The sequence below is a fragment of the Paroedura picta genome, chromosome 10, assembly GCF_049243985.1.
Source record: "Paroedura picta isolate Pp20150507F chromosome 10, Ppicta_v3.0, whole genome shotgun sequence".
In the NCBI taxonomy this organism is placed as follows: domain Eukaryota; kingdom Metazoa; phylum Chordata; class Lepidosauria; order Squamata; family Gekkonidae; genus Paroedura; species Paroedura picta.
The window spans coordinates 13,550,387-13,574,422 of NC_135378.1; the positions used below are offsets into that span (position 1 = coordinate 13,550,387).

General features: G+C 43.1%; 1 protein-coding gene across 6 annotated transcripts in view; it reads left to right on the forward strand.

Annotated features, from left to right (window-relative positions):
* The window catches only part of CPEB2 (cytoplasmic polyadenylation element binding protein 2), a 62,965-nt gene that overhangs the window by 2,365 nt on the left and 36,564 nt on the right, over window positions 1-24,036 (forward strand). For 5 of the 6 annotated variants that reach the window (XM_077300839.1, XM_077300840.1, XM_077300841.1 and 2 more), the window contains 3 exons: window positions 7,382-7,663; window positions 17,494-17,584; window positions 20,319-20,369. In XM_077300839.1, coding sequence (XP_077156954.1) covers window positions 7,382-7,663; window positions 17,494-17,584; window positions 20,319-20,369 — 424 coding nt within the window. Of the gene's footprint in view, window positions 1-2,756; window positions 3,173-7,381; window positions 7,664-17,493; window positions 17,585-20,318; window positions 20,370-24,036 lie in introns of those variants that run through there. The other variant, XM_077300842.1, reaches the window with a different exon arrangement.

Below are 24,036 nucleotides of genomic sequence, written 5' to 3' on the forward strand. Positions count from 1 at the left end.
ACACCTGAGCTGAAATTTTAAATCAGTGATAGTGTGCCCGCCTGGTTTATGAAAGCAGGGTGGGGCTCCTGCAGCTTTCTTCTTCGGGTAGCTCAGATTTTTGCTCATCAAGCTTTCTCTAAGGAGAAAATAAACCCTTATGCCTCAGAACATGGAAACTGCCTTGCTGTGGACCCTACAGTTGTGCTAATGTTCCAAACACATTTGCATTTAAAATGGTTTAAAACCTGTGTGTAGCTTTGCTCGCTGCCCCTGCATATCAGTGCTTTATAGTGTATGTGGTATTATGTCTGGGGCTCTGTGGTAGTTTGAGAAATGCCTTCTCTGTTGGAATTTGGCAATGTGTTAAAAAGTCCTAGGAAGACAAGATTTTTAACCTCTCTGCTTATTACTCTCTGGGGTTACAAAGTGATTTATTAACATTCTATGGATAGATCTGAGGAAGTGAACAGTGACTCGGGAAAGCTCATCCTCACCTTCAGGTGCTACTGGTCTCTTGCTCGTTTCTGCTATTAGCCTTCTGTTTGCTGTAATTTCACCCTTTGTGGCTCATGTGCTGTACATGTATACATTGCCTAGAGCTAATGGAGAATGGTAATGTGTTAAAATCAGTAATTCAGCTTATACAACTTCTACTAGAGATTCTGTATAATATTCTCTGGGTGGTTCTGTTGGCTGCCTTTAGGTTTCTTTTACTTTCCTTCAAGCAGTTTCATTTTACTAGGATGGCAGCACTGCAGATACCATAATGGCAAAGAAAGCAAGAGAACAGTCCAGGCTTCCTCAGACAGGGTTTCGTGAAACTCGGGGTTTTCTTGACAGCCCTGAAAGAGTTTCTTGAAGGGATGAGAGTTAATTTTTAATCCATTTTTAATTTTTGTTAAACATTTATTGGGCAATATGCCCACATATGGACCTCCACCCCCCCAATGGCCAATTATGGGCCTGGAGGGGGTGGGAAGGGGAGAGGCCCCAGGTGGGTGTGTATACAGCTCTGCTTCCCAACAATATTCTGCATGATTGTGCTACTTCTGGGGTTTCTTGAAACCTAAAGAACATTTCAGGGATTTCCCAGTGGTAAAAACAAATTGAGCAAGGCTGGTTTATGTTTTGCATGAGACATTTGCTTCATACAGGCATTTTAGACTGGTTTAGTTTGACCCTGGGGTTGTTGCTTTTTATAATAGAGGCCAAAAAAGGTTTTGAATGAGCAAGCAGTAGACCGTGTTATAGTCCATTCCCCTATGCAGTAAATTGGATTAAAAATGCACCAGTCCAAGCACTTTAGCTTATTCAGCTTGTGGATGGGACTGTAAACTAATTTCATTTTATCCTCCTTTGTTTTGCAACCTGTGCTCTGTACAAAGCAACCTGTATAAGCTGCAAGCTATGCCAAGAAAAGTTTACGTGTGGAATTTCAGGTTGTCCCAGTCTTTCTGCATGCAGCACTTAATACTGCTTTAATAGATTCTCTTCTCATATTGGCTGGGAGGTTGCTCTCCTTATGGAGTTCTTTTAAGAATTTTGTTTTGATACATACTGACAGTAAGATGAACATACTGTTTCATGTCTATTTTTTAGCAATGAATTAGTTTTAATCTCAACCTTGCCCATTGTTTTACTTATTAATCTCATTCTCAATTTACACATTGTCCATATGCTTATGCTCTTGTATTAAACATTTTCCCTCCAGTCTTAATATTTCACTTACTGAATCACAGAATCATAGAGTTGGAAGGGACTTCCAGGGTCATCTAGACCAGCCCCTGCACAATGCAGGAACTCACCACTACCTGCCCACCTATAATGACTCCAATTTCATGCCCAAGTGATCCTCCCACTAAAAATCTCCAGAATCCAGCCTGCCTTCAGGAAATTCACTTACCATCACACAGTGGCGATCAGCAATTCCTTAGATATGCAAGGAAGGGCTACAAGAGACAAACATTGACACATCCCTTCCTTCACCCACTTGCAATCTAGGTATGTTAATAAAATCAGCAGTTCTGTCAGATGGCTATCTAGCATGTGTTTAAAAACTTCCAAGAAGGAAAACCCACCACCTCCCAAGGATATCTGTTTCAATGAGGATCTGTTGTGTTAGGAACTTCTTCTGGATGTTTGGCTGAAAATTCTTTTGAATTAATTTGAACCCATTCGTTCTGGTCCAAAGCTCAGGGACAACAGAAAACAACTCTGATCCATCTTCTATATGACAGCCCCTTAAGTATTTGAATATGGTTATCATATCACCTTTTAGTCATCTTCTCTCCAAGCTAAACAGACCCAGATCCCTCAACCTTTCTTCATATGATTTGGTCTCCTCACCATCTTCATAGCCTTCCTCTGTGATGGAGTGACCACCGGGGTTTTCCCTCTTGCCATTAGAAATAGAGCGTGAACTTTGTACAGACAAAGATATCTACCAGGTGCTTGGGCAGCTTGCCTGAGGTTCGTGGGAAAGACCCCAGTAGCTGGCCCGGACAGGGAAGAAACCCCCCGTCCAGGTGCTTGAAGATGATACAAGACTAAAGCAGGCCTTGAGTTGATTGGATAAATATGCAACTTTGTATAGAGTGTTTAATTAGATAATAACCTCATTTGGATATGTTATTCAGACTGTATAAAAATCTGTACCCAGTTTGTTTCTGTGTGGATTTTAGACATGAAACAGTACCACCGCTTTTTAATGCTGCAGCTATTTAAATGTTGTTTTGAAAGATCTCTGGGTAATTTGAATCTCTCCCCACAATAAATAAAACAAACCTGAACTCTTAATGTTGGATGCATCATCTGGACATGCTCTAGTTTGTCTACATCTTCAGTTGTGGTGCCCAAAATTGAACACAGTACTCTCAAGTGAGGTCATACCAGTGCGGAGTAAAGCAGTAACATCACCTTGCATGATCTGGACATTATACTTTTTGTTGTTGCTAGGTGTGACGTCGTGTCCAACCCATCGCGACCCCATGGACACTGATCCTCCAGGCCTTCCTGTCCTCTACCATTCCCCGGAGTCCATTTAAGTTTGCACCGACTGCTTCAGTGACTACTTTTAATACAGCCCAAAATCCCATTTGCCTTTTTAGCCACCAAGTCACACTGCTAACTCACCTTCAGTGTATGGTCCACTAAATGCCCCCGGATCCTTTTCACATGTAGAACTGCCAAGGCAAGTCTCGACCATCCTGTAGTGATTTGTCCTACCTAAATGAAGAACTTTACATTTATCACCATTGAAATTCATTTTATTAATTTTAGCCCAGTTTTCTAGCCTGTCAAGACCATCCTGTATTCTGATTCTTTCTAGTGTTTTTACTACCCCTTCTAGTGTCATCTGCAAATTTAATAAGTACCCCCTCAATTCTGTCATCCATCCAAAACATTTATAAATACAATTGAACAAAACAAGCAGTCCACTCTTCTCTAAGAAGATTATCAACCATTTACAAGCACCCTGTGGATGTGATCTGTCAACCAGTTCTTATTATTCTTATTATTTAACACAGTAACTGTTCCAGCCAGATGTTCCTATAATCCTGTCCATCTGGGGAGGGTCACACATATGAGGAAAGAGCTACAGATGTCATTTCCGGTCACCGCCGTGGCCTCAACCAAACATCTGGCAGAAGAGCTCCATCTTGCAGGCCCTGCAGAACCCAGCAAGCTCTGTCAGGACCTTTAGCTCTTCCAGGAGCTCATTCCACCAGGCTGAAAAGGCCCTGGCCCTGATTGAGGCCCTGGGGCCCTGGACTACCAGCAGATTCATACCCGCAGAGCAAAGGGCTCTGCAGGGGGCATAAGCAGATAAGCGGTCCCTCAGATAAGTGGGACCCTAGCTGTGTATAGCCTTAAAGGTCTAAACCAAAACCTTGAACTTGATCTGGAAGCATGCTGGTTTCTTAGTGAGCACCCTCACAGCTGTATTCTGCAACAGCTGCAATTTCCGGGTCAAAGACAGGGTGGGCCCGCATAGAGCGAGTTACAAAAGTCTAATCTGGAAGTGACCATTGCATGGATCACAATGGCCAAGTGTTCTGGAGGCAGGTAGGGCGCCTCCCTTGAAAGGGAGGCATCAAAGATCACTCCCAAGTTACTGGTGACTGGTGCAGCTGTCAATTGCACCCCATCCAGGCATGGGAGATGCACTTCCTGATCCCACCCCTTTCTACCTAGCCACAGGACCTCCGTCTTGGAGGGGTTGAGTTTCAGAGGGCTCTGGAGCCACCCTGTTTTCTTTAGGTTCCTCCTAGTTTTCCTTCTCAAGGGAATTGTCTGTGATTGTGCCTTCAGTATTTTACTTTTGACAAACTGCCAACCTTCTTGGATTTCCAAAGTTTTTCTGATCCGGCATAGCTTTTAAATTTGTTAAAATTTGCTGTTCTGAAGTCCAGCCTATGCGTGTGTACAGCTTTTCTCTTCCCCAAGATCATAAAATCCAAAATCACATGGTCACTACTACCAAGCACACCAACAATTTTTCTCTTGTCGACCTTATCTGCTTTAGATTGATCCTGCATCGATGAAGGGGTTGGACTAAATCTGTTGTCAACCTTATCTAATTTAGATTGATCTTGTATTAAAATCAATCTATTGATAAGAATCAAGTATAAAATAGCGGACTCTCCCTGGTTGCCCCTTCCACTTTTTGGGAAATGAACTTGTCAGCAAGATAAATAAGTCAAGAATTTATTGGATTTTTCATTACACCAAGATCCAGGTCTGATGTTTTTCACTTTATCCGATGGTCTATAATTCTGAGAAAGCACCAGTATTTCTGTAGATTATGGCAATGATTGTCAATAATTTTGATTTCTAACCCAGCTTTTGACACAGGAGCATTCTCAAGATGGCTTATATTAAAAAATCAATAATTAAATCAAAGGCTCAGGCATTGAGCTCATTTGAATTTAAAAGGGCAGCTAAGGGGGGAGATGAAATTTTTCTTGTTACTCATAGTTCTAATTTGGAATAAATAGTGAAGTACTCACAGTTCCCCAGCATTTAATAAGATGAAGAAAATCTCATCTGATTAGAGATATTATAAAACAGAAATTTCTCATCAGTTTCTTTCACTGCTTAATTTTCAGGTGTTAAAACATCCCAACAGAAAACCCCAAATTTACCATATAAATATTTATAGTTGTATAGAACTGTGCTGTGTCTGCATGATTATCATACTAAAATGGCTTTGAAATTTAAATGCAGATTCTTTTGTGTTATCAGATTCACTGTGATGCATTACATTTTTGCTTTATGAAATATTCTGAGTTGAAGTAACTGCATAGCATGTTTTAATTTAAACTCTATAAGCTAAATAATCTGTACATTTTAAAAACAGCTATTTCCTGTTCTTGTGAACTGTTTGATTTTTATAAAATGCAGGAATTCTGTTTTAACATGTGTATGATATTTTTTTAAATAGAAGGAAACTCAGTACGTAGTTCACTTTTATTTTTCAGGCCAACATTGCACTACTATAGTTGTCCTGTCCCCACCTTACTACTATTACAGAGCTTCTTAACTATATTTTTTTACATAAAACACATCAAGAGCTAAAAATGTGTTAGATCTTTATTCTGCTCATCTGTGGAGTCAAAGATGGGCCTTGGGCCTACCCTGCTCCCCATCTTTCTTGCTGCCACAGTTGAGTGCCTTTGTTATCCATAGATTCAAGCGGGGTAGCCATGTTGGTCTGATGTAGCAGAACAAAGTTTGAGTCCAATGGCACTTTATTCAGGGTCATAAATTCCTGGAGTTGGAAGGGGTCCTATAGGCCGGCGGTCCCCAACCACCAGGCTCTGCCCGGTGTCGGGCCGCGGCTTCCTCTCCCCGCCCCCCCTGCAGTAAGAAACTTACCAGGACGCAAGTTTGCGGCCCGGCAAGCTTCTTACTGTGGGAGGGGGGGAGAGGAAAGCAGGGCCGCACACGCGCAACGCGCACGCGCAGCCCGGCAATTGCCCTCCATTCTGACGCCGGTCCCCAGCCTGAAAAAGGTTGGAGACCACTACTATAGGCCATTTAGTCCAACCCCCTCATCAATGCAGGATCAGTCTAAAGCAGGGATAGTCAAACTGCGGCCCTCCAGATGTCCATGGACTACAATTCCCATGAGCATTTGCTGGCAGGGGCAAATGGGAATTGTAGTCCATGGACATCTGGAAGGCTGCAGTTTGACTACCTCTAAAGCATCTAGGATAAGGTGTAAGCTCCCATGTGCACAACATACTTCGTCAAGACAATGAAATGGGAGTTCTGAGACCACATATATAAGTAGAGAGTAGGTCATGGATTAGTACACAGCATAATGAAGATGTTTATACTAGATATAAGAACCTTACAAAAATAATAAGGTAAGTTTATCAGGTCATCATTCATTTGGCTTCAACTCTGAAGGGAAAAACTTAAAACTTAAAAAAATGTTCAGATTAGAGATTAATGGACAGATGCATTCTCAACTGTGGAACCTGAGAGTAATTAAAAGAATTTGCTTCTTTCAGTTCATCTGGCCACCAGCAGTAGCGTGTTTTGTCTTTTCACACTACATGTCTGACATAAGTTATTATGCAGAAATACTATAGACAAGTGGAATGCTAACTCTTGTGTATTTACATTGAATGTGTTACTTTTTATACTGAATTTCTTTGAAGTCATCTCTAAATGCATAACATAGTGGGCTTCTGTTGCATTTAACACCTTTCCCCAATGCTGATTGGTGTGCTGGGACCAGTGTTTCCTGGCTAAGCAAAATCAGAATGTGGTTACTCGTGGTCTGATCATTTGCACATTGGACTTCTGCAGTGTGTTCTTCGTGGAATTGCCTAGAAAGGCTCTCCAGAAACTTCAGTGAGATAGAATGCAATGGCAAGATAGCAAATAGGCACTAACTGTAGGGACAGTGCCTAACTAACTTGGAGGGATACTTAATAGCTTCACATCAAAGTACTAGTTATTATTTCTTATAAAGCTACAACTGGTCATGGTACTTAAAAGTCTACTCGCATCCATATGAACTTGCCTAGCAACTTTGGAGGTGGTATTCTGGACCTTCACCTTCTGAATGAGTTAGCATTCAAGACAGGATCTTCTCTGAAGTGACACCTTGATTGAAGAATGCCTTGTGCACAGCTATGGCATTGGGTGAAAACATTTTTTTCTTTGAGCTATGTGGTCCTCCCTTCACCCTCCTTACTATAACTCATTGGATCCATGTACCATATTATACATTTTATAGGTGACTTGTTTTTTTAATTGTTTTAATTTAAGATATTGTAAGCTTCCTTGGGAATATTTAGGATAAGAGTTGGGACAAATATTTTAAGTGAATAATACCAAATTCATCAACTGTTTTTAAAATAACTTGGTATCCTCCTCTTTCCAGCCTCTTTTGAAGCCATCACCTTGGAGTAACCATCAGAACAGTGGTTGGAGCACAGGAAACATGTCTTGGGGAAGTATTCATGGTAGAGACCACCGTAGAACTGGAAACACAGGAATTCCAGGGACTATGAACCAGATCTCTCCCTTGAAGAAGCCGTTTTCTGGAAACGTCATAGCTCCACCTAAATTTACACGTTCTACTCCATCGTTGACACCGAAATCATGGATTGAAGACAATGTTTTCCGAACAGACAGCAACAGTAACACACTATTACCCTTACAGGTAAGAATGGTGTATAACTACAACCTTCTGAATCTTGCTTAACTTGAACATTTATAGCTGACATAATATAATGATAATGATAAAAAGTTATCAATATTTGTAATTGATAAAATGTAAAAAGTGTGTTCTAGTTAATTTACTAAAACTGTATCTTATTGTATTTGGCTTTAAAATCCTTTTAGTGCTTACATTTAGTGATGGGGATGTTTAGAAAATGGAGATAGAATTCTTTAGTTGAAAACTTCTATTTTGGTAGTCTAAGGGTATCCTTGGAGGGCACAAGATGAGGTGTCATTCCTGAGAGTAAGCAGTCTTGGTCACAGTAACTTCCTGTGAATCCTGTGGAAACTGTATTGAGTTCTGTATGCAGGCTACAGATGTAACACATTTATTTATTCATTTATACGCTGCTTTTCTTTCCAATGTGGATCCAAATTGACCTACATTGTTCTCTTCTCCATTTTATCTTCACAATAACCCTGAGTTAGTCTGAGAGTATGTGACTGACCCAAGGTCCCCTATCAATCTCCTTTACAGAGTGGGGATTCGAGCCTGGATCTCTCAGTTCCTAGTCTGACACTCTAACCACTACGCCAGTGGTCCCAAACCTTTTTATCACTGGGGAACTTTCTAGATGTCAAGGAGAGGTTTATAATGTCCCTGAGGGGACTTCATATCCATTGGTTGCCTGTCTGAAGCAGCCAAGCCAAGCAGGGATCCGGGGGCAAGTGGAATGCGATTGTTTTGCCCTCTTGCACCCAGGTCTTAGTCACGCATGCTAGGTCCACCTTATGTCCTGCGAAGTAGTCCTGCAGGGTTGAGAAATTGTTCTTAATCAACCTGGTGTTGCACAGTATCAGTCTCTGAGTCACCCTAATCACCCTTACATTTCTAGAGATGTGCTGGAGACTAGAAGAGCTACAAGTGTACCCATGCGGCTCCCCACTGCATGAGCATTGTGGCCTGAGAACGACAGGGCCCTTGCATCTTTCAGTCCTTCTATTCTCCGATCTCCTCCCACTGTAATATCTGTTGCTTCAGAGGGTTTGACCAGAACCAATGATTATAATTAATTTTTTTTTAGTCTGCTAAACATCTTGAGGAAGTTACCGACAGAGCAGTTCCTCAGTAGAATATGCTCTGTTTCTTTCCAGGGGGGGCAACATCTGGGTGCATGGAATTAGAGTTACTGTGGGTGGGCAGGTAGTTGTGAGTTTCCTGTATTCTGCAGGGGATTGGATTAGATGACCCTGGAGATCTCTTCCAACTCTGTAATCTGTAACTATGAACGTCTAAATAAACAGGATAAGGGGTATTGGGAGGAGTTGGTGCTAAGGTTTATGGTCCAGTCCGTCATTGGTGCCTGTATGCCTTTGATTGGATGTCCACCCACTGGCTGTCCAATTAGATTAGAACTCCTGCCCCTAATTGTCTTTTGATGCTTCTTCACAGTCTCTGGCCCCTCAGACACCTCTCCAGAGGTGAGTGAGCTGCCAGGGGTGCCTGGGGGCTCTTCGGCGTTGCCCTCCTGAGGCAATGGCTCCTGCCTACAGAGTTTAGGGAAGCCAACCGTGTCTTCTCTGAGGGGGAGTGCCTGCCCCCCAACTTCTATCTTCCCCCTGGGGCACACCGGGTGCTAGATTGTCCCTCACACCTGCCTGACATGAAGGCCACCAGCACATGCCAAAATGGATGTTTCGAAGGATGAACTCTCTGGTACTGTAATTGGGGATGCCGGTCTCCAGGTGGTACCTGGGGAACCCCTAGAATTATAGCTCCGGACTAAAGAGATCAGTTTCCCTAGAGAAAATGGATGTTTTGAAGGATGAACTCTCTGGTACTGTAATTGGGGATGCCAGCCTGCTGCTTACCTAGCCCTCCTCAGCACAGTCCTGGGAGACTGGCAGGCAGCTTGCAAATATTTTCCACCTATGGGCTGGGCTGCCCTTGGTGTTTCTTTCCTTGCTCGTGACTGGTGGGGCTCACAGACAGATAGGGTAGGCTAAGATTTCTGCTCCATGCTGCCCAGAGCACCCCTGGAGACCCAGCCCTTCCTGCATGCCATTCAGCCCAATTTCCTTCCTTTACAAAGGAAAGAGAATAACGCTTGCTATCCTTGCCTTGGGAACTTGCTGTCATGTGGGGAATGACCCATGGCTTAGTGGTAAATGAGATTGAAGTCTGTCACAAGATTATTCTGAGAACCTTTTTTTATTGTGTTTAGCATTTCTCGTTAGCCTAAACTCATACTTAGGAGAGCCAGTTTGGTGTAGTGGTTAGGAGTGCGTTCTAATCTAGTGAGCCAGGTTTGATTCTGCACTCCCCCACATGCATCCAGCTGGGTGACCTTGGGCTTACCACGGCACTGATAAAGCTGTTCTGACCGAGCAGTGATATCAGGGCTCTCTCAGTCTCACTCACCTTACAGGGTGTCTGTTAGAATCATAGAATCATAGAGTTGGAAGGGGCCATACAGGCCATCTAGTCCAACCCCCTGCTCAACGTAGGATTAGCCCTAAGCATCCTAAAGCATCCAAGAAAAGTGTGTATCCAACCTTTGCTTGAAGACTGCCAGTGAGGGGGAGCTCACCACCTCCTTAGGCAGCTTATTCCACTGCTGAACTACTCTGACTGTGAAAACATTTTTCCTGATATCTAGCCTATATCGTTGTACTTGAAGTTTAAACCCATTACTGTGTGTCCTCTCCTCTGCAGCCAACAGAAACAGCATCCTCCCCTCCTGTTGTGGGGAGAGGAAAGGGAAGGTGACTGTAAGCCGCTTTGAGACTCCTTTGGGTAGAGAAAAGCAGCATATAAGAACCAACTCTTATTCTCCTTTTTCTTCAAACTGAGCTTTAGCTTTTCTAAATCTTCCTACAAGCTTTGGTTATCTGTTTATATTCATCCTTGGATATAAGGCCTTCCTTCCATTTCTTCTTTTTTTATTACCTAAATCTTGAAAACTATGGAGCCACCCTGACTTCTTTAGGCACCTCCCATTTTTCCTTATCAAGGAAATTTTCCTTATCAGGATCTGGCCGTGGCCCTGGGCATGCTCACTCCTCTTCTGACCTTCGTCCCATCATTGAAGTACCCCGGGCTCATATTCCTGGGAACTTCAATGTCCATGTGGATGCACCGTCCCCAGGACGTGGCTGAGACTTGGTATCATCCATGGCGATTCTGAGGCTCTTACAATTTGTTGCTGGGTCCACCCATTAGGCTAGCCACACCAGTTACACGATACATGCCAACCTTTGGGAGGACATCTCCTTCCCCAGATGGTCAGGCATCTCGAGGGCATCTGAGGGAGGGACCCTGATCTTCCTTTAGGGTTAGCTCCATCAGGGCCCTCAGCTCTTCCAGGAGCTCATTCTGCCAGGGCTGAAAAGGCCTGGCCCTTGTCAAGGCCAGGCACACACCTTGTGGGCCAGAAACAACCACCAGATTCACACCTGCAGAGTGGAGGGCCCTGCAGGGGCCATATCCAGACAGGCAGTCCCTTAGATATGCAGGGCCCAGTCCATGGATGGCCTTAAAGGTAAGTACTAAGAGCTTGAACCTGATCCGATACTCAATTGGCAACCTTTGCAGCTCCCTCAGCACCGTCCAAGGTGACCTACTGAGGACCTTAGCATTTTGTACCAAGTGTAATTTTTGGGTCAAGGACAAGGGAAGGTCTGCATAGAGCGAGTTACAGAAGTCTAGTCCTAGAAGTGACTCTTGCATGGATCACTGTGACCAAATGCATATCTTTACCTTTTTGATGTGCAACATATCTACTGCTGGGCTCCCTGTAACATAAATGATAGTGGATGGGATGGCTGTTGTCTCCCCTCATGGAGTGCATCAGTAGATGCACCGCCTCCTCTGCTGCTTGTCTCGGTCAGGTGAACAGTACGGCCTCACAAGACAGGTGGTAGCTGCTGAGGCTCTGCGCTGAGGCCCGCTGCACCACTGCCGCCTGTCTCTCATGGCCACTCTCACCCTCAGGAGAGTGGGGAATGCCTCGTAAGTCGAGTAGCGGCAGCTGAGGCTCTCCACTGAGCCCTGCTGCATCACTGACGCTGGCTGTCTCCCATGGCGATTCCTGCCCTCAGGAGAGTAAAGATGGCCTCGCAAGACAAGCAACAAGGCTCCACGCTGAGCCCTGGTGTGCTGCCGACATCACTTCTCTCTCACAGGAACTCTGCCCTCAGGAGAGGGGGGAGGGCCTCACTAGATGAGTGGCGGCCAAGGCTCACCACTGAGCCCCATTGCACCACCGACGCTGCCCATCTCCCACCCTCAGGAGAACGGGGATGACCTCGCAAGACGGGCGCTGCCGCGGTGAGCGATGCTCAGCATTGGGCTGCACCAGCCGCCCCGCCTACTCCTTACGTGGAATGTGTTCTGCATAAGGCGTGAAAATTCTTGTCGGTAGATTTTTTTTCTTTAAAATGTCATAGATATTGTGGTGGAATTACGCATACCCCATCCCCACGGAGAAGGACACTAAGATGAGCTTGGATTGCCAATCTGCATCCTCAGATTCAACTACAGGTTTCTGGCTGTCACATCTGAATGATTCTTGATGAGAAACTCAGAGCAACTAAGCTCATATCTGCCATGATTTAGGAGCCTTTAGGAGTCTGAATTCACCTTCCCTCTTGCTCTTATCCAATATCAATTGAAGCAGATTGCATACGAAAATGTTGAAGGCCCTGGCAAAAAGGGATGTGGTAGGAGAGGCCTTGATCATGAGTGGTGGGGAAGGGAAGTTCAAGATTGGTCTGTGGAGGACTCTTCTCCGTCCTTGAATGTACCTACGATGAGAGCCTTGATGGGTTCATACACCAGATGAAACTGTAATAAATCCATAGCATTGTTAAGCAATGTATAATTGTTTTGTATAGACCATAGTTTAGAATCAAAATAATAGAATCGTGGACTGCAGTTGGGGTTTGACCAATGTGGTATACAGTGGGACTATGACATCCTGTGAATCTGTTGTGATGTCTCTGTTCATACAGCCCAGTACTGCATTTGCCTTCTTTACTGCCACATCACACTGTCTGCTCAGATTTAGCTTATAGTCCACAAGTACCCCAAGATCGCATTCACACACTGCTCCCTAGAAGTGCATCTCCCATCTAGTATGAATGCTTGTCATTTTTATGACACAGATGTAGAACTCTGCACTTCTCCTTATGGAATTATATCTTGTTATTTGCCCACTTTTCCAGCATATTTAGATCTTGTTGAACTCCATCTTTGTCTTCTGGATTGTTCGCTACTCCTCCCAATTTTGTGTCATCTGCAAATTTAATGAGAACTCCTCCAACCCCCTTGTCTAGCTAAAAATGTTGAAAAAGTATCGGATCCAGTATCGAGCCATGTGGCGCTCCACCTCTCTCCACTCTCATAAAATACCATTGACAACCACTCTTTGGGTGTGGTTTTCTAGCCAGTTCTTTCCACCTAACCATCCGAAAATCCAGTCTTTAGTCCTCCAGTTAACCCATCAGAGCATCATGGGGAGCCTTGTCAAAAGCCTTACTGAAATCTAGGTAAACAACATCCACTGTGTTTCCATGATCTAATAAGCCCGTCACGCAGTCAAAGGAGGAGACCAGGTTCATCTGGCAGAACTTGTTGGAGACAAATCTGTGCTGACTTGCCCGGATCAACAAATTATTCTCCAGATGATTGCAGATTACCCACTTTAAAATCTGCTTCATTATCTTCCCTGGAATTGAGGTCAGACTCACAGGTCTGTAGTTTTCCAGGCCATCTCTCCTCCTTCTTTGAACGTTGGGATAACATTCGCTCTCCTCCTGTCTTCTGGCACCTCTCCAGTCCTCCAAGAGGTCCTAAAGATGATGGACAAGGGCTCTGCAAGCTCTCCAGAAAATTCTTTGAGCCTCTTGGGTGCACACAATACAGCCCAGGGGATTTGAACTCAGTGAGGTGCCTCACAACAACTTCTCTGTCCAGGTCAACCTGCCACTCATGCCTTGCCTACTACCATCCCTAGATGTGTCTATATTCGTGTGGAAGATCACAGAGACAAAATAAGTACTGAGCCTTTCTGCTTTTTCTCTGTCCCGTCAGAGTTTCTCCATCTTCACCCAACAGCAGGTGTATTGCTGCATTTACTTTATGTTTGCTCCTCACATATCTGAAAAAGCTTTTCTTGTTATAGTGGGCTTCCCTGAACAGTCTCAACTCACTCCTAGCTTTGGTTTCTCCGATGGCTGCCCTGCAGTGCCTGGCAACCTGCAGATACTCTTCTTTAGAGGTCTGTCCTTCCCTCCATTTCTTGAACATTTCCTTGTTCTTCCTTAGCTCCTCCTGAAGTTCTCTGTTCATCCAAATAGGCTTCTTGGATCCCCACCATGTTTCCATCTTGCTGGAATAGTCATGGCTTGAGCATGAAATAGCTCTTGTTTAAAGAGAACCCACCCATCACTTGTTCCATTCTCTTCCAGCTTTCTGATCCATGGGATGACTCTCACAGAATTCAGAATTTATTCTCTTGCGGTCCAAGACCAGTCATAAAAAAGCATAGCATAGAGAATATAAAATACAGCATAGAGTGCTACATAAATCAATAAAACAATCAGTAAAATATATTACCCAGGTATCGGGAGTAGAGCCATTATTTCCAAAGCTTTATTGCTAGGCAACCAAACTTAGCCACTTTAAAAGTAGTCTCTGGGTTCTTATCTTCTGACGTGGTAGCTAAATAAAATGTTCTATCTTTCTCGAGTGTTTCTAGGTGGATAGGATCTATGAAGGATTCACGTATTTGTTTATACTGGTGACATTAAAAAATGACGTGTTCCACAGACTCAAGATTTCCATCTCCGCATATGCATAAGCGTCCTCACCAGGGCATCCTCCTATACTTAGAAGAAGAGTTGGTTCTTAGATGCCACTTTTGTCTACCTGAAGGAGTCTCAAAGCGGCTTCCCTTTCCTTGTTCCTCTCTCCAGAACAGACACCCTGTGAGATAGATGAGGCTGAGAGAGCCCTGATGTTACTGAAGAGTTGATTCTTATATGCCGCTTTTCTCTACCTGAAGGAGTCTCAAAGCGGCTTACAGTCACCTTCCCTTCCCCTTCCCTACAACAGACACCCTGTGAGGGAGGTGAGGCTGAGAGAGCCCTGATATTCCTGCTCGGTCAGAACAGCTTTCTCAGTGCTGTGAGGAGCCCAAGGTCACCCAGCTGGCTGCATGTGGGGGAGCGCAGAATCAAACCCGGGTTGCCAGATTAGAAGACCGCGCTCCTAACCGCTACTCCAACCTGTCTTAGAATGTAAGGCATCATGTCTTATGAGGGTAGAAGCTATTAGATAGTCTAAACGTTCTAAATTCTTTAGATAGGGCATTAGAACAACCCTATTCATGCTGATCCTACCAGTTAGATGCCTTCTAACTCCATTCAGGTCATGTTGCCTTTCTATATTTAGGATTCTTTGACAAAGACCTGGGCTTGCCAATAATCCATAGCTGATAGAAATTGCATAACGTCTCTGAGTTTTGGAAAGAAGGGGTGCAGATTCCTCTTTCATTTGCCTTTCAGGGAACAGAATCATTCTGACCCTAGAAGCCTGGGGGAGGGGGGATTCTTAAGTCCCCTTAGGTTTACCTTGTTGGAGACTCCTTCAGCTTGATGGGGATTTTCATATTCTCGGGCTGAAGGCCTTGGCCAGGTTGCCCTGATGATAGATACTCTTAGCCTGTTAAGGTCCCAATATTTCTTCTTCAGAAATTTTCTCTCTGTCCAGTAGCAGAACTCCCAGTTTCAGAGTTTGGCATTCATTGCTTAGCCAGGAACCAGGGTCCCTATGGCTGTGCTGTGGTATCATCTTCTTTGTGGCTTGAGCAGTCCAGTTTCTGTCCCGCTGCCTATCTGGGCTCATAGACAGCTATTGCCACCAAGTATTTCCGGTTTGAATGGTAAGGGGAGGACTTATTAAAAGTTCTACAAGCCGTAGTTAGTTAGAACTGAACAACAGCTGAGGAGAATGAAAGTGGAAATTTGCTAGCAGTCTACTCTAGATATACTTTATTTATTTATTTATTTGTTTGTTTGTTTGTTTGTTTGTTTATTTATTTATTTATTTATGACACTAGCTTCAAAGCCCGTTCCTATGAATGGGCCTTGAAAGGGCCCCCTCCCCTGCCCCCTGGCCAGGCAGCTTAAGGAGGCTTTGGGCCGCAGCTCACAGCCAAATCAAGTGGGGCAGGCGGGGGCTGGGCAGCTCATTAGCAGGCCTGGAACAGAGCTCCTTAGCAGGCAGTCAACAGGCCAGGAGGACCTCGTCAGCAGGCCCAGCCAAGCAGGCCAAGAGGCCCTCATCCGCAGGCCCTCCACCATGACCCTTTGCCCAGGGCCCTCTCACCTGCTGCTGGCTCCAGGCACTGTTCCTTGTATTTCTGTGGGACATTTATCTTTTGGACATCTGTATGTTATAGTATACACCAGAATTATCTGTTATTTAATAATACAAATATTGTTATATAATATTTATCATAAAGTGTTTTACCCATTCCAAAAGAGAAAATGTTTTTGTGGGTTTTTGTTCAAACGCTTCCCAGAATGTCTGGTTTATTTTTAAAATGGAGGGCAGGATTCTCATACAGAAAGCAAGCAAGAAAAAAATAAGAGTGTTTAACCTAATTTTTCTGGCCCCTTTTTTCCTGGCCTTAAAGTCTCTCTGTGTTTAAACCATCCATTTTTCCTGTCAAGGTGATGCTAAAAGTAATGTTTTGTTATTATTATGTAGCAATGGCAAACATTTTTAGATCAGACAAGGCATAAATAGTGCATATATATATATGTGTGTGTGTGTGTGTGTATGATTCTGTCTGGAATTATTTCAATAAGGGGTAATATATTAATGGAAAGACCTGGAAAATAATAACCAATCCTCCTTACACTGGATAATGAAGAGTTTGTAGAGATCAGGATTAATATTGTAGTAAAATGCTCTGAACAGGTTTGCCTAGATGGTTCTGGTCAGGCAATCAAACATTTTTCTTGTGGTTGTCTGTTGTTGTTGTTTTGTCCTCCAAAATGACAGTTGTGAGACACACACACAAAGTGTTCTTGTCTGGATATTCTGATGCAGTGTTTTTTTTAATGTTTGTAAAAGACTCCTGAAATATTCTTCAGGCTTTGAGGACCCCCCCCCCCCCCAAACACATACACCCTACCCTAGAGCTGGCCATCTGACTGACCCACAATCTGCTGCCGCCTTCCCTCCTCTGGTAGTCATTCACCTCCTCGCATGTTGTTATATCTGGGTCCTTTCAGCGCCCGAAGTACATACCCAAGCTCTCTGCTCCTGTGCTCTCTGGCAGACTGCCTGTCACCCAATTCAGGGTCTTCACTTTGGAAGCAGCATGTGAGGACCCTGGTACTATGCGGTCTGTAGCACGTGCTACAAGTGCTACATAGAATAAACTGCTATTGGGAAGAATGTGGGAACTATATATCCCAGGAGCCTTTGAGCCCCAAACCAACCAATAGGAAAGCAGGCAGCTGAGAGAGATTGAAAGCCCAGCAAGCCTGCTAAGCCTGCTGACTTCACAACATTTAGAGCTGTGTCCATTAAGGCAGGAGGGGAAGCACCACAGTCCCCTTCCAGACACTCTGTGGGGGTCCAGGGACCCCCTGTTGGAAATGACTGTTCTAATGTATTGCAAGTATATGATGGCAGAATAGAAGATAATCCAGATGCCTAAACAGATCTGTTAGAACTTTTTGTGTAAACATATTAGTTTTTCCTTGGTCTTTATTGAGTTGTAGCTCTAATGCTACGGATTTGTTCTCTTGTAGGATCGGAACAGAATGTATGACAGTCTGAACATGCACTCGTTGGAAAATTCCCTTATTGATATAATGAGAGCTGAGCATGATCCTCTTAAAGGTATGTTAGTAGGAAACTGATTCTGGTTTGCTATATTCGTGTTCTAAAAAAGTATATCATGGGATATATTGAGTCAGTCCTGAACTTGGGCCAGATTTGCTTGTGATTGACCTGAATGCAACTTGTCTTCATCTTTGTGCCCTTCATCTCTCCTTGCCCCCTGGTGCACAGAGTATAGCTCAATGCATACTGGTTTGTGAAGCATTATCTTAAGCCCAGATTAATCATGATGCCTACATATAGGTGTGTGGACAAATTGGAATTAGTTCTCTAAAACAGGGATTCTAAATCACAGTGCAGTCCCACTTTAGAATCTCCATTTGTGAGTAAGAAACAATTCCAGTTTGCCCAAGGACCTGCAGTTGAATACCTTGGCAGATGGGTGTTAGACTTATTTGCAAACCAGTAAACTTGCGGTTAAGTGAGCCTTGGACTTTGTGTTCCCTTATTTCTCTTTCTCCAACTCAGATAATGATTGAATTGGAGGGGTTTGCAGTCAAATAATGGAAAGCACTTTCTTCCAATGATGAAAGCAGAGTAGTAGGTACAGTTACCTTTTTCAGAAAAAGTAGAGGTTGTTCTCTAACTTAACAAATCTCCTTGATTTCTGATGATTGTCATTTTATTCCCCCCACCTTTTTTACATGGCTGGCTTATGTACACACTAGAAAGGTCTGTCACCCATGTGACACTGCAAAACGTACAGTAATGTCAAAAAGAAAATACAAGGATCTTGCTTATAGTAATACCAACCTGAGATGGTTCAGTGACTAGATGGCATTGCTGTTCCCACTCTACTCTTAGTCTAAACCAGAAAACTGAAAGAAAAAAGTGCGCACAAATTATCTTCAGGGAGCAGGGGAGAAGAGGCTTCAATAGAAACCAGATTTAAACTTCCCTGTACTATGGGTACTAGGTACATACCTTGTTTGCTGTTAGAGTGGTGTTAATAAAAAAGATATTTTAGCTCTCAAGTTACAATTTGAGTGAAATCAAATTGTGAGCCTGCAATGGCAGAAAGAATGCTTTTGAAATTTGTAAGGATGCGTTTCAGATTTAGCCTCTGAAAATGTCTAGAATATTGGCTCAAGGACACCCGGTCAGTTTCCACAGCAGAATGGGGATTTGAGGGACCCTATCTGAAGCTAACTGCTACACTTAATTGGCGTTTGTGGGGTGGCTGCTGTTGAATAATAGCAAGCAGCCAGGCCTGGAAGAATCATGCAGTTCGGGTGGTATCATGTTACCCGTGGGTTGCTGCCAGGCTTGGCTCAGCAAGGCCCTGCCCCTTCCCCCTGCCTTTTACTGATAGGAACCAAGCCTGGAATGTTGGTTTTCGAGCAAAAGCCACTGAGGGCATCAGTTTGTTCAAGCTACAGGCGCTCCTTTTATCATTTTGGGTTGTTATTTGGTTGCTTTTTAACTGACCAATGCATTTATTTCAGATTTTTCTGCAAACCTGAGACGTTATTCAGGTTTGTTTAAAGATCTGCTTTGTCCATTTACTGCTGCAGTCTCTGGGTTTAAGTATCCTCAGGTAGGGCCACTTAACTTTCCATTGATGTAAATTCTGTATTCCAAGTCATCTATGAATGGATATGTTGTTATTTGTCACCACTCCTCCTGAAGTCAAGATTCTAAACGTTGAAGTTTGTTGCGTATTTGGAAATTACAACAAATTTGCCTGATGTTTTAAGGAAGGTAAAAACTTGGTATTCAATAGTATTAGTATAGAAGAAGAGCTAGTTTTTATACCCCACTTTTCTCTACCAGAAGGAGTCTCAACGTGGCTTAAAGTCTCCTTCCCTTCCTCTCCCCACAACAAGGCACCCTGTGAGGTAGATGGGGATGAAAGGGCCCTGATGTTCACAACAAGGCACCCTGTGAGGTAGATGGGGATGAAAGGGCCCTGATATTACTGCTGTGTGAGAGCAGCACTATCAGGGCTGTTATGAGCCCAAGGTCACCCAGCTGGCTGCATGTGGAGGAGCAGGGAATCAGACCCGGCTTGCCATATTAGAAGCTGATGCTCTTAATCACTACGCAAAGCTGCTATTATTCAGCTCGTTAATACAGTAAAAAGCATTTTACTATGTACTTATAGATTTTTAGAAGTAAATATTCTTTATTTTGATTTATCTAAATATTTTCTATTATTATGTAAATCTCCTTGAGCCAGTTGGCCGGGTACGGTGGTGAATAAACTGAATAAAAATACTTTTATAACTTAACAAGAAACATTTATAAAACCTATAGCATCTCAAAATATTCCTTTAAAATTTTGGATTTAATGAAAAATAAATATCTCAAGTAGTGCTTTTATTTTTTTAGTGAGGCTTCAAATGCTGTATGTGGGTTTTCAACCATTTGAAATTTTCCAGTGTGACTTAGTTAAGCAACATAACAGAAGTTTTTTATACTGGGAATGAAAAAGAAGACCTGAAGTAGCACTTTTTCTGACTTTCTTGAAACAAAGAGGATTTTTATTCTCTTGAAGTTGATCCCCGAGCAGACTGCAGATCTTATGACTGAAGGACTGAGGTTAAAAAGTTATTTATTTTCCAACTTTAAATTGGGTCAAGTGTAGTATTTGCTCATGGAGTAAAAAAAATAGCAGTTTTGCATCAACCAAGCAGAGTTCTAGATGTATTTAAATTTCAGTGTAGCTACTTGTTTGTCTCCTGCCATTCCCTCCTTAAGTATGAATAGCTAAATTGTCTATATTTGTTCCTAGGTCGTTTGAATTATCCACATGCAGGGACTGACAATCTTCTAATGTTAAATGGTAAGAGGTTGTCTTTTAGCAGCTTTTAATTATCTCTTGATCAAGTTTCAAATGTTTATTGTTACAATATACTATTTCTCTCAGAAAGTCATGATCATCTTCCAGTTCTAAATAGTAGCAGTAGCAATATTTTAAAGCTCCTTTGTATTTACCTTATTTCTGTCTTTCAAATATGCTTTCCTCGTCAGTTAATGTGTTTTCTCTATGTAATGCTTACTGGTTTTTAGCAAAGAATGACAGGTAATTGATTTCAGTGTATAAAATCTCAGGTCTTGCTTCTGTCGCCTTAGAACAGATTCGCCTGTTCTGTTATGCTGCCATCTAAATTGATTTGCTGTTTTAACTGAGCTTGTGTCACATTTGAATTTATGCACAGAGAGGAATGCAAGCCTTGACCCTCCGGATATATGCAACCCCCCTCCCCCCAAAAAAAAAATTGCCTAGCCTATACTGAAAATAATATATAAATCTGTTATTTCATGATCCCTGCAACTCTGTTACAAGTAACAGTGATATAAACTGCAGTACAATTAGGGAAGTTTTTTTTTTTTTTTTAAATGGGCATGAATGGTATGAATGGAAGCACAAATATAATTCAGCACAGAAATCCCCAGTGACAACCATAAATTGAATTCCGATGACCTCCACAGTCAGGGAAGATGATGGTCTGGCAGATAGTAAGGAGGACTGTGCTGTGAGGACTGTTTTTTTCTTGGAAGGGGGGCTGAGCTTTAGTGACAGCAGCATGCTTGGGCAGATTGTGTGTTTGGTAGTCCTCTTGCTGCCTTGGGTTCAAGTGCATTACCAGTATCTTTTAAAACAGGGGTAGTCAACCTGTGGTCCTCCAGATGTTCATGGACTACAATTCCCATGAGCCCCTGCCAGCATTTGCTGGCAGGGGCTCATGGGAATTGCAGTCCATGAACATCTGGAGGACCACAGGTTGACTACCCCTGTTTTAAAATATCAACAAAAGCATTGAATCTATCAAGTGCTCAATGCCTTGTGCTGTTAGCTGGAAAAGGAAATTTCACATGACCAGGATGAGCATGTGGTGAGTGAAGACTAGGGAAGGAGTCAAATGGGAATGAGGGTTGGAAGCAGGCACTAAAAATAATGTTTGGCTGCCAAACCCACTCAGAGTTGCTCGCTGCTTGCCAGGGTTAATGCATGTTAAGGAGATTTCATCTGATTTTTATTCACTTGTACTTTTATTTATTTTTAAAATGTGCCTGTGATTTTGCTCCTCATTAGTTGGATTCAAAATAGTTTATATCATTAAAAGAAGTTAAAAATATTTGGCAACAAGTCTGCTGGCCATCTCGTTCTCTGAAATCATCTGCATCTCCTTGCTCTGCTGGACTTGGCTTGTCTACAACATACACATGTTCTGTTTGAACGCCCCGGTATAATAAAGCAAGACAAAAACGAATTAAGACTTGGACACAACAGTGGACCGAGTCCTCAGTAGACATTCCTATTTGCAAATTATGAGCAGATTCAATGGTAGAAAATAGACTCATTTTAGCTGAATTTTTAATTCAGGCCCTGAGAGTTTGGGCAACTTGCAAAAGAGCGGTTGTCCTTATAGCGTATGTACTAGCCCTGTCTGGTCTAAATTCGTCCTTATATTCTCAGTTAAGTTTGTTAAACTCTGCTCAAGAGCCAGTTTGGTGTAATGGTTAGGAGTGCAGACTTCTAATCTGGCATGCCGGGTTCGATTCTGCACTCCCCCACATGCAACCAGCTGGGTGACCTTGGGCTCGCCACAGCACTGATAAAACTGTTCTGACCAGGCAGTGATATCAGGGCTCTCTCAGCCTCACCTACCCCATAGGGTGTCTGTTGTAGGGAGAGGAATGGGAAGGCGACTGTAAGCCGCTTTGAGCCTCCTTCGGGTAGGGAAAAGCGGCATATAAGAACCAACTCTTCTTCTTCCTCTTCTTCAAGACCTATAGGTCAGAGGAAGAGAGAAATAATAAAGCTGGTAGTGGTTCTCCAAATCCACAGACCCCGTGTGCCTGAGTTCAGATTGGGTACCAAGGGAAGGAAGGAAGTTGGTTGCAATTCCAAAACTGACCAGCTGGGAGAAGTGTGAAAGAACACTTCTCAGAGTTGAATGAGGCAGGAGAGTTTCATGGTGCCAGGCTGAGACTCAAGTTGACCACTGGTGCCTAGATGCCTCAATCGAACATGGCCTGCAAGCCAGAGAAAGCCATTCTGCCCCGCAAACCATTTAAGTGAATTATAATAGTCACATGTATAATGAGCAGTTATGCTGAAGGACAAGTGGGAAGCAGGGCAACTGGAGATACTGAATGGTGTTGCTTAATTTTTCTGACACTCATCCTTCAAGCAAAGCTTTTGATCCACCATTGTTGAAAATTGCCAGATACTGTTGAAAGACCCTTTGTTGTAGGACTGTACAATTAGGTTATTGTTTCAGAACTTTTGTTTGTGACCATTATTATACATTCTATTTATATTTAGTACAGCATTGTTCCTGATGCGGTCGCCGCTCTTCTCCCTTTCCTCTTTCCTTGTGGCACTGTATTTTATTCAGCTGCTAAAGCGACAGCCATGACAAGCTTTTAACAGTGGCCAGATAGACAAGAAGGATAAGGAACATTCTTCATTCCAGGGATTAAAGTTTGAGTCCAGCGTCTTCTTTAAGAGCAACAAAGTTTGATTCAAGATATAACCTTTTGTGTTCATGCACACTTTGTCAGATAGAAGAAGAGTTGATTCTTATATGCCACTTTTCTCTACCCAAAGGAGTCTCAAAGTGGCCTACATTCGCTTTCCCTTTCCTCTACCCACAACAGACACCCTGAGAGGGAGGTGAGGCTGAGAGAGCCCTGACATTACTGAAGAAGAAGAGTTGGTTCTTATATGCCGCTTTTCTCTAACTGAAGGAGTCTCAAAGCAGCTTCCAATGGCCTTCCCTTTCCTTTCCCCACAATAGACACCCTGTGAGGTGGGTGAAGCTGAGAAAGCCCTGATATCACTGAATCTATATTCTTTCAAGGGTTCGTGCATTACTTGTGCAATTGTTGACTTATTTTCTTTAAACAGCAGACTCTCGTGCAATATCATAGAATGTTTTGGAAAGTTCTTACTGTTTCACACAAGATTCCCATGTGAAACAAGGCAGCTGGGTTCACAGTGTTCCACTGGGAACACAGGACAGATGATTTGTGTTCATTTAATAGAACATACATGAACATATGTGCCCTAATCTAGAAATTCTTGGCACTGCTCCTAAGGATGGCTCTATTCACTTCAGAGAATGGTTCAGCCATGTGAAGGGTATCAGAGGCAGAAATGAACTTCTGGTTTGAAATTAATAAGGAAACAAGCTTGCCGCTTAATTTAATCTGCTGATTGTTTAATGTTGCTGGAGTTGCCTGAATCTGACACCAGTTTATCCTTTTTTCAAAAATGTCTTCCTCATTGACGTGAATCTCAAAGTTGGATGGTCTGTGTTTCTTTTTGTTTTGGCTGTCTTACTATGAAATATAGCTTCAGATATGCTGTTCTATGTCTCCTGTGAATGTGTTCAGGCCAAGACAGCCATTTCTGCTTTGAGAAGATTGGAATGCATAGGCATCTGTGCCAGTGGGGGGAGGAATGGGAAGGCGACTGTAAGCTGCTTTGAGCCTCCTTC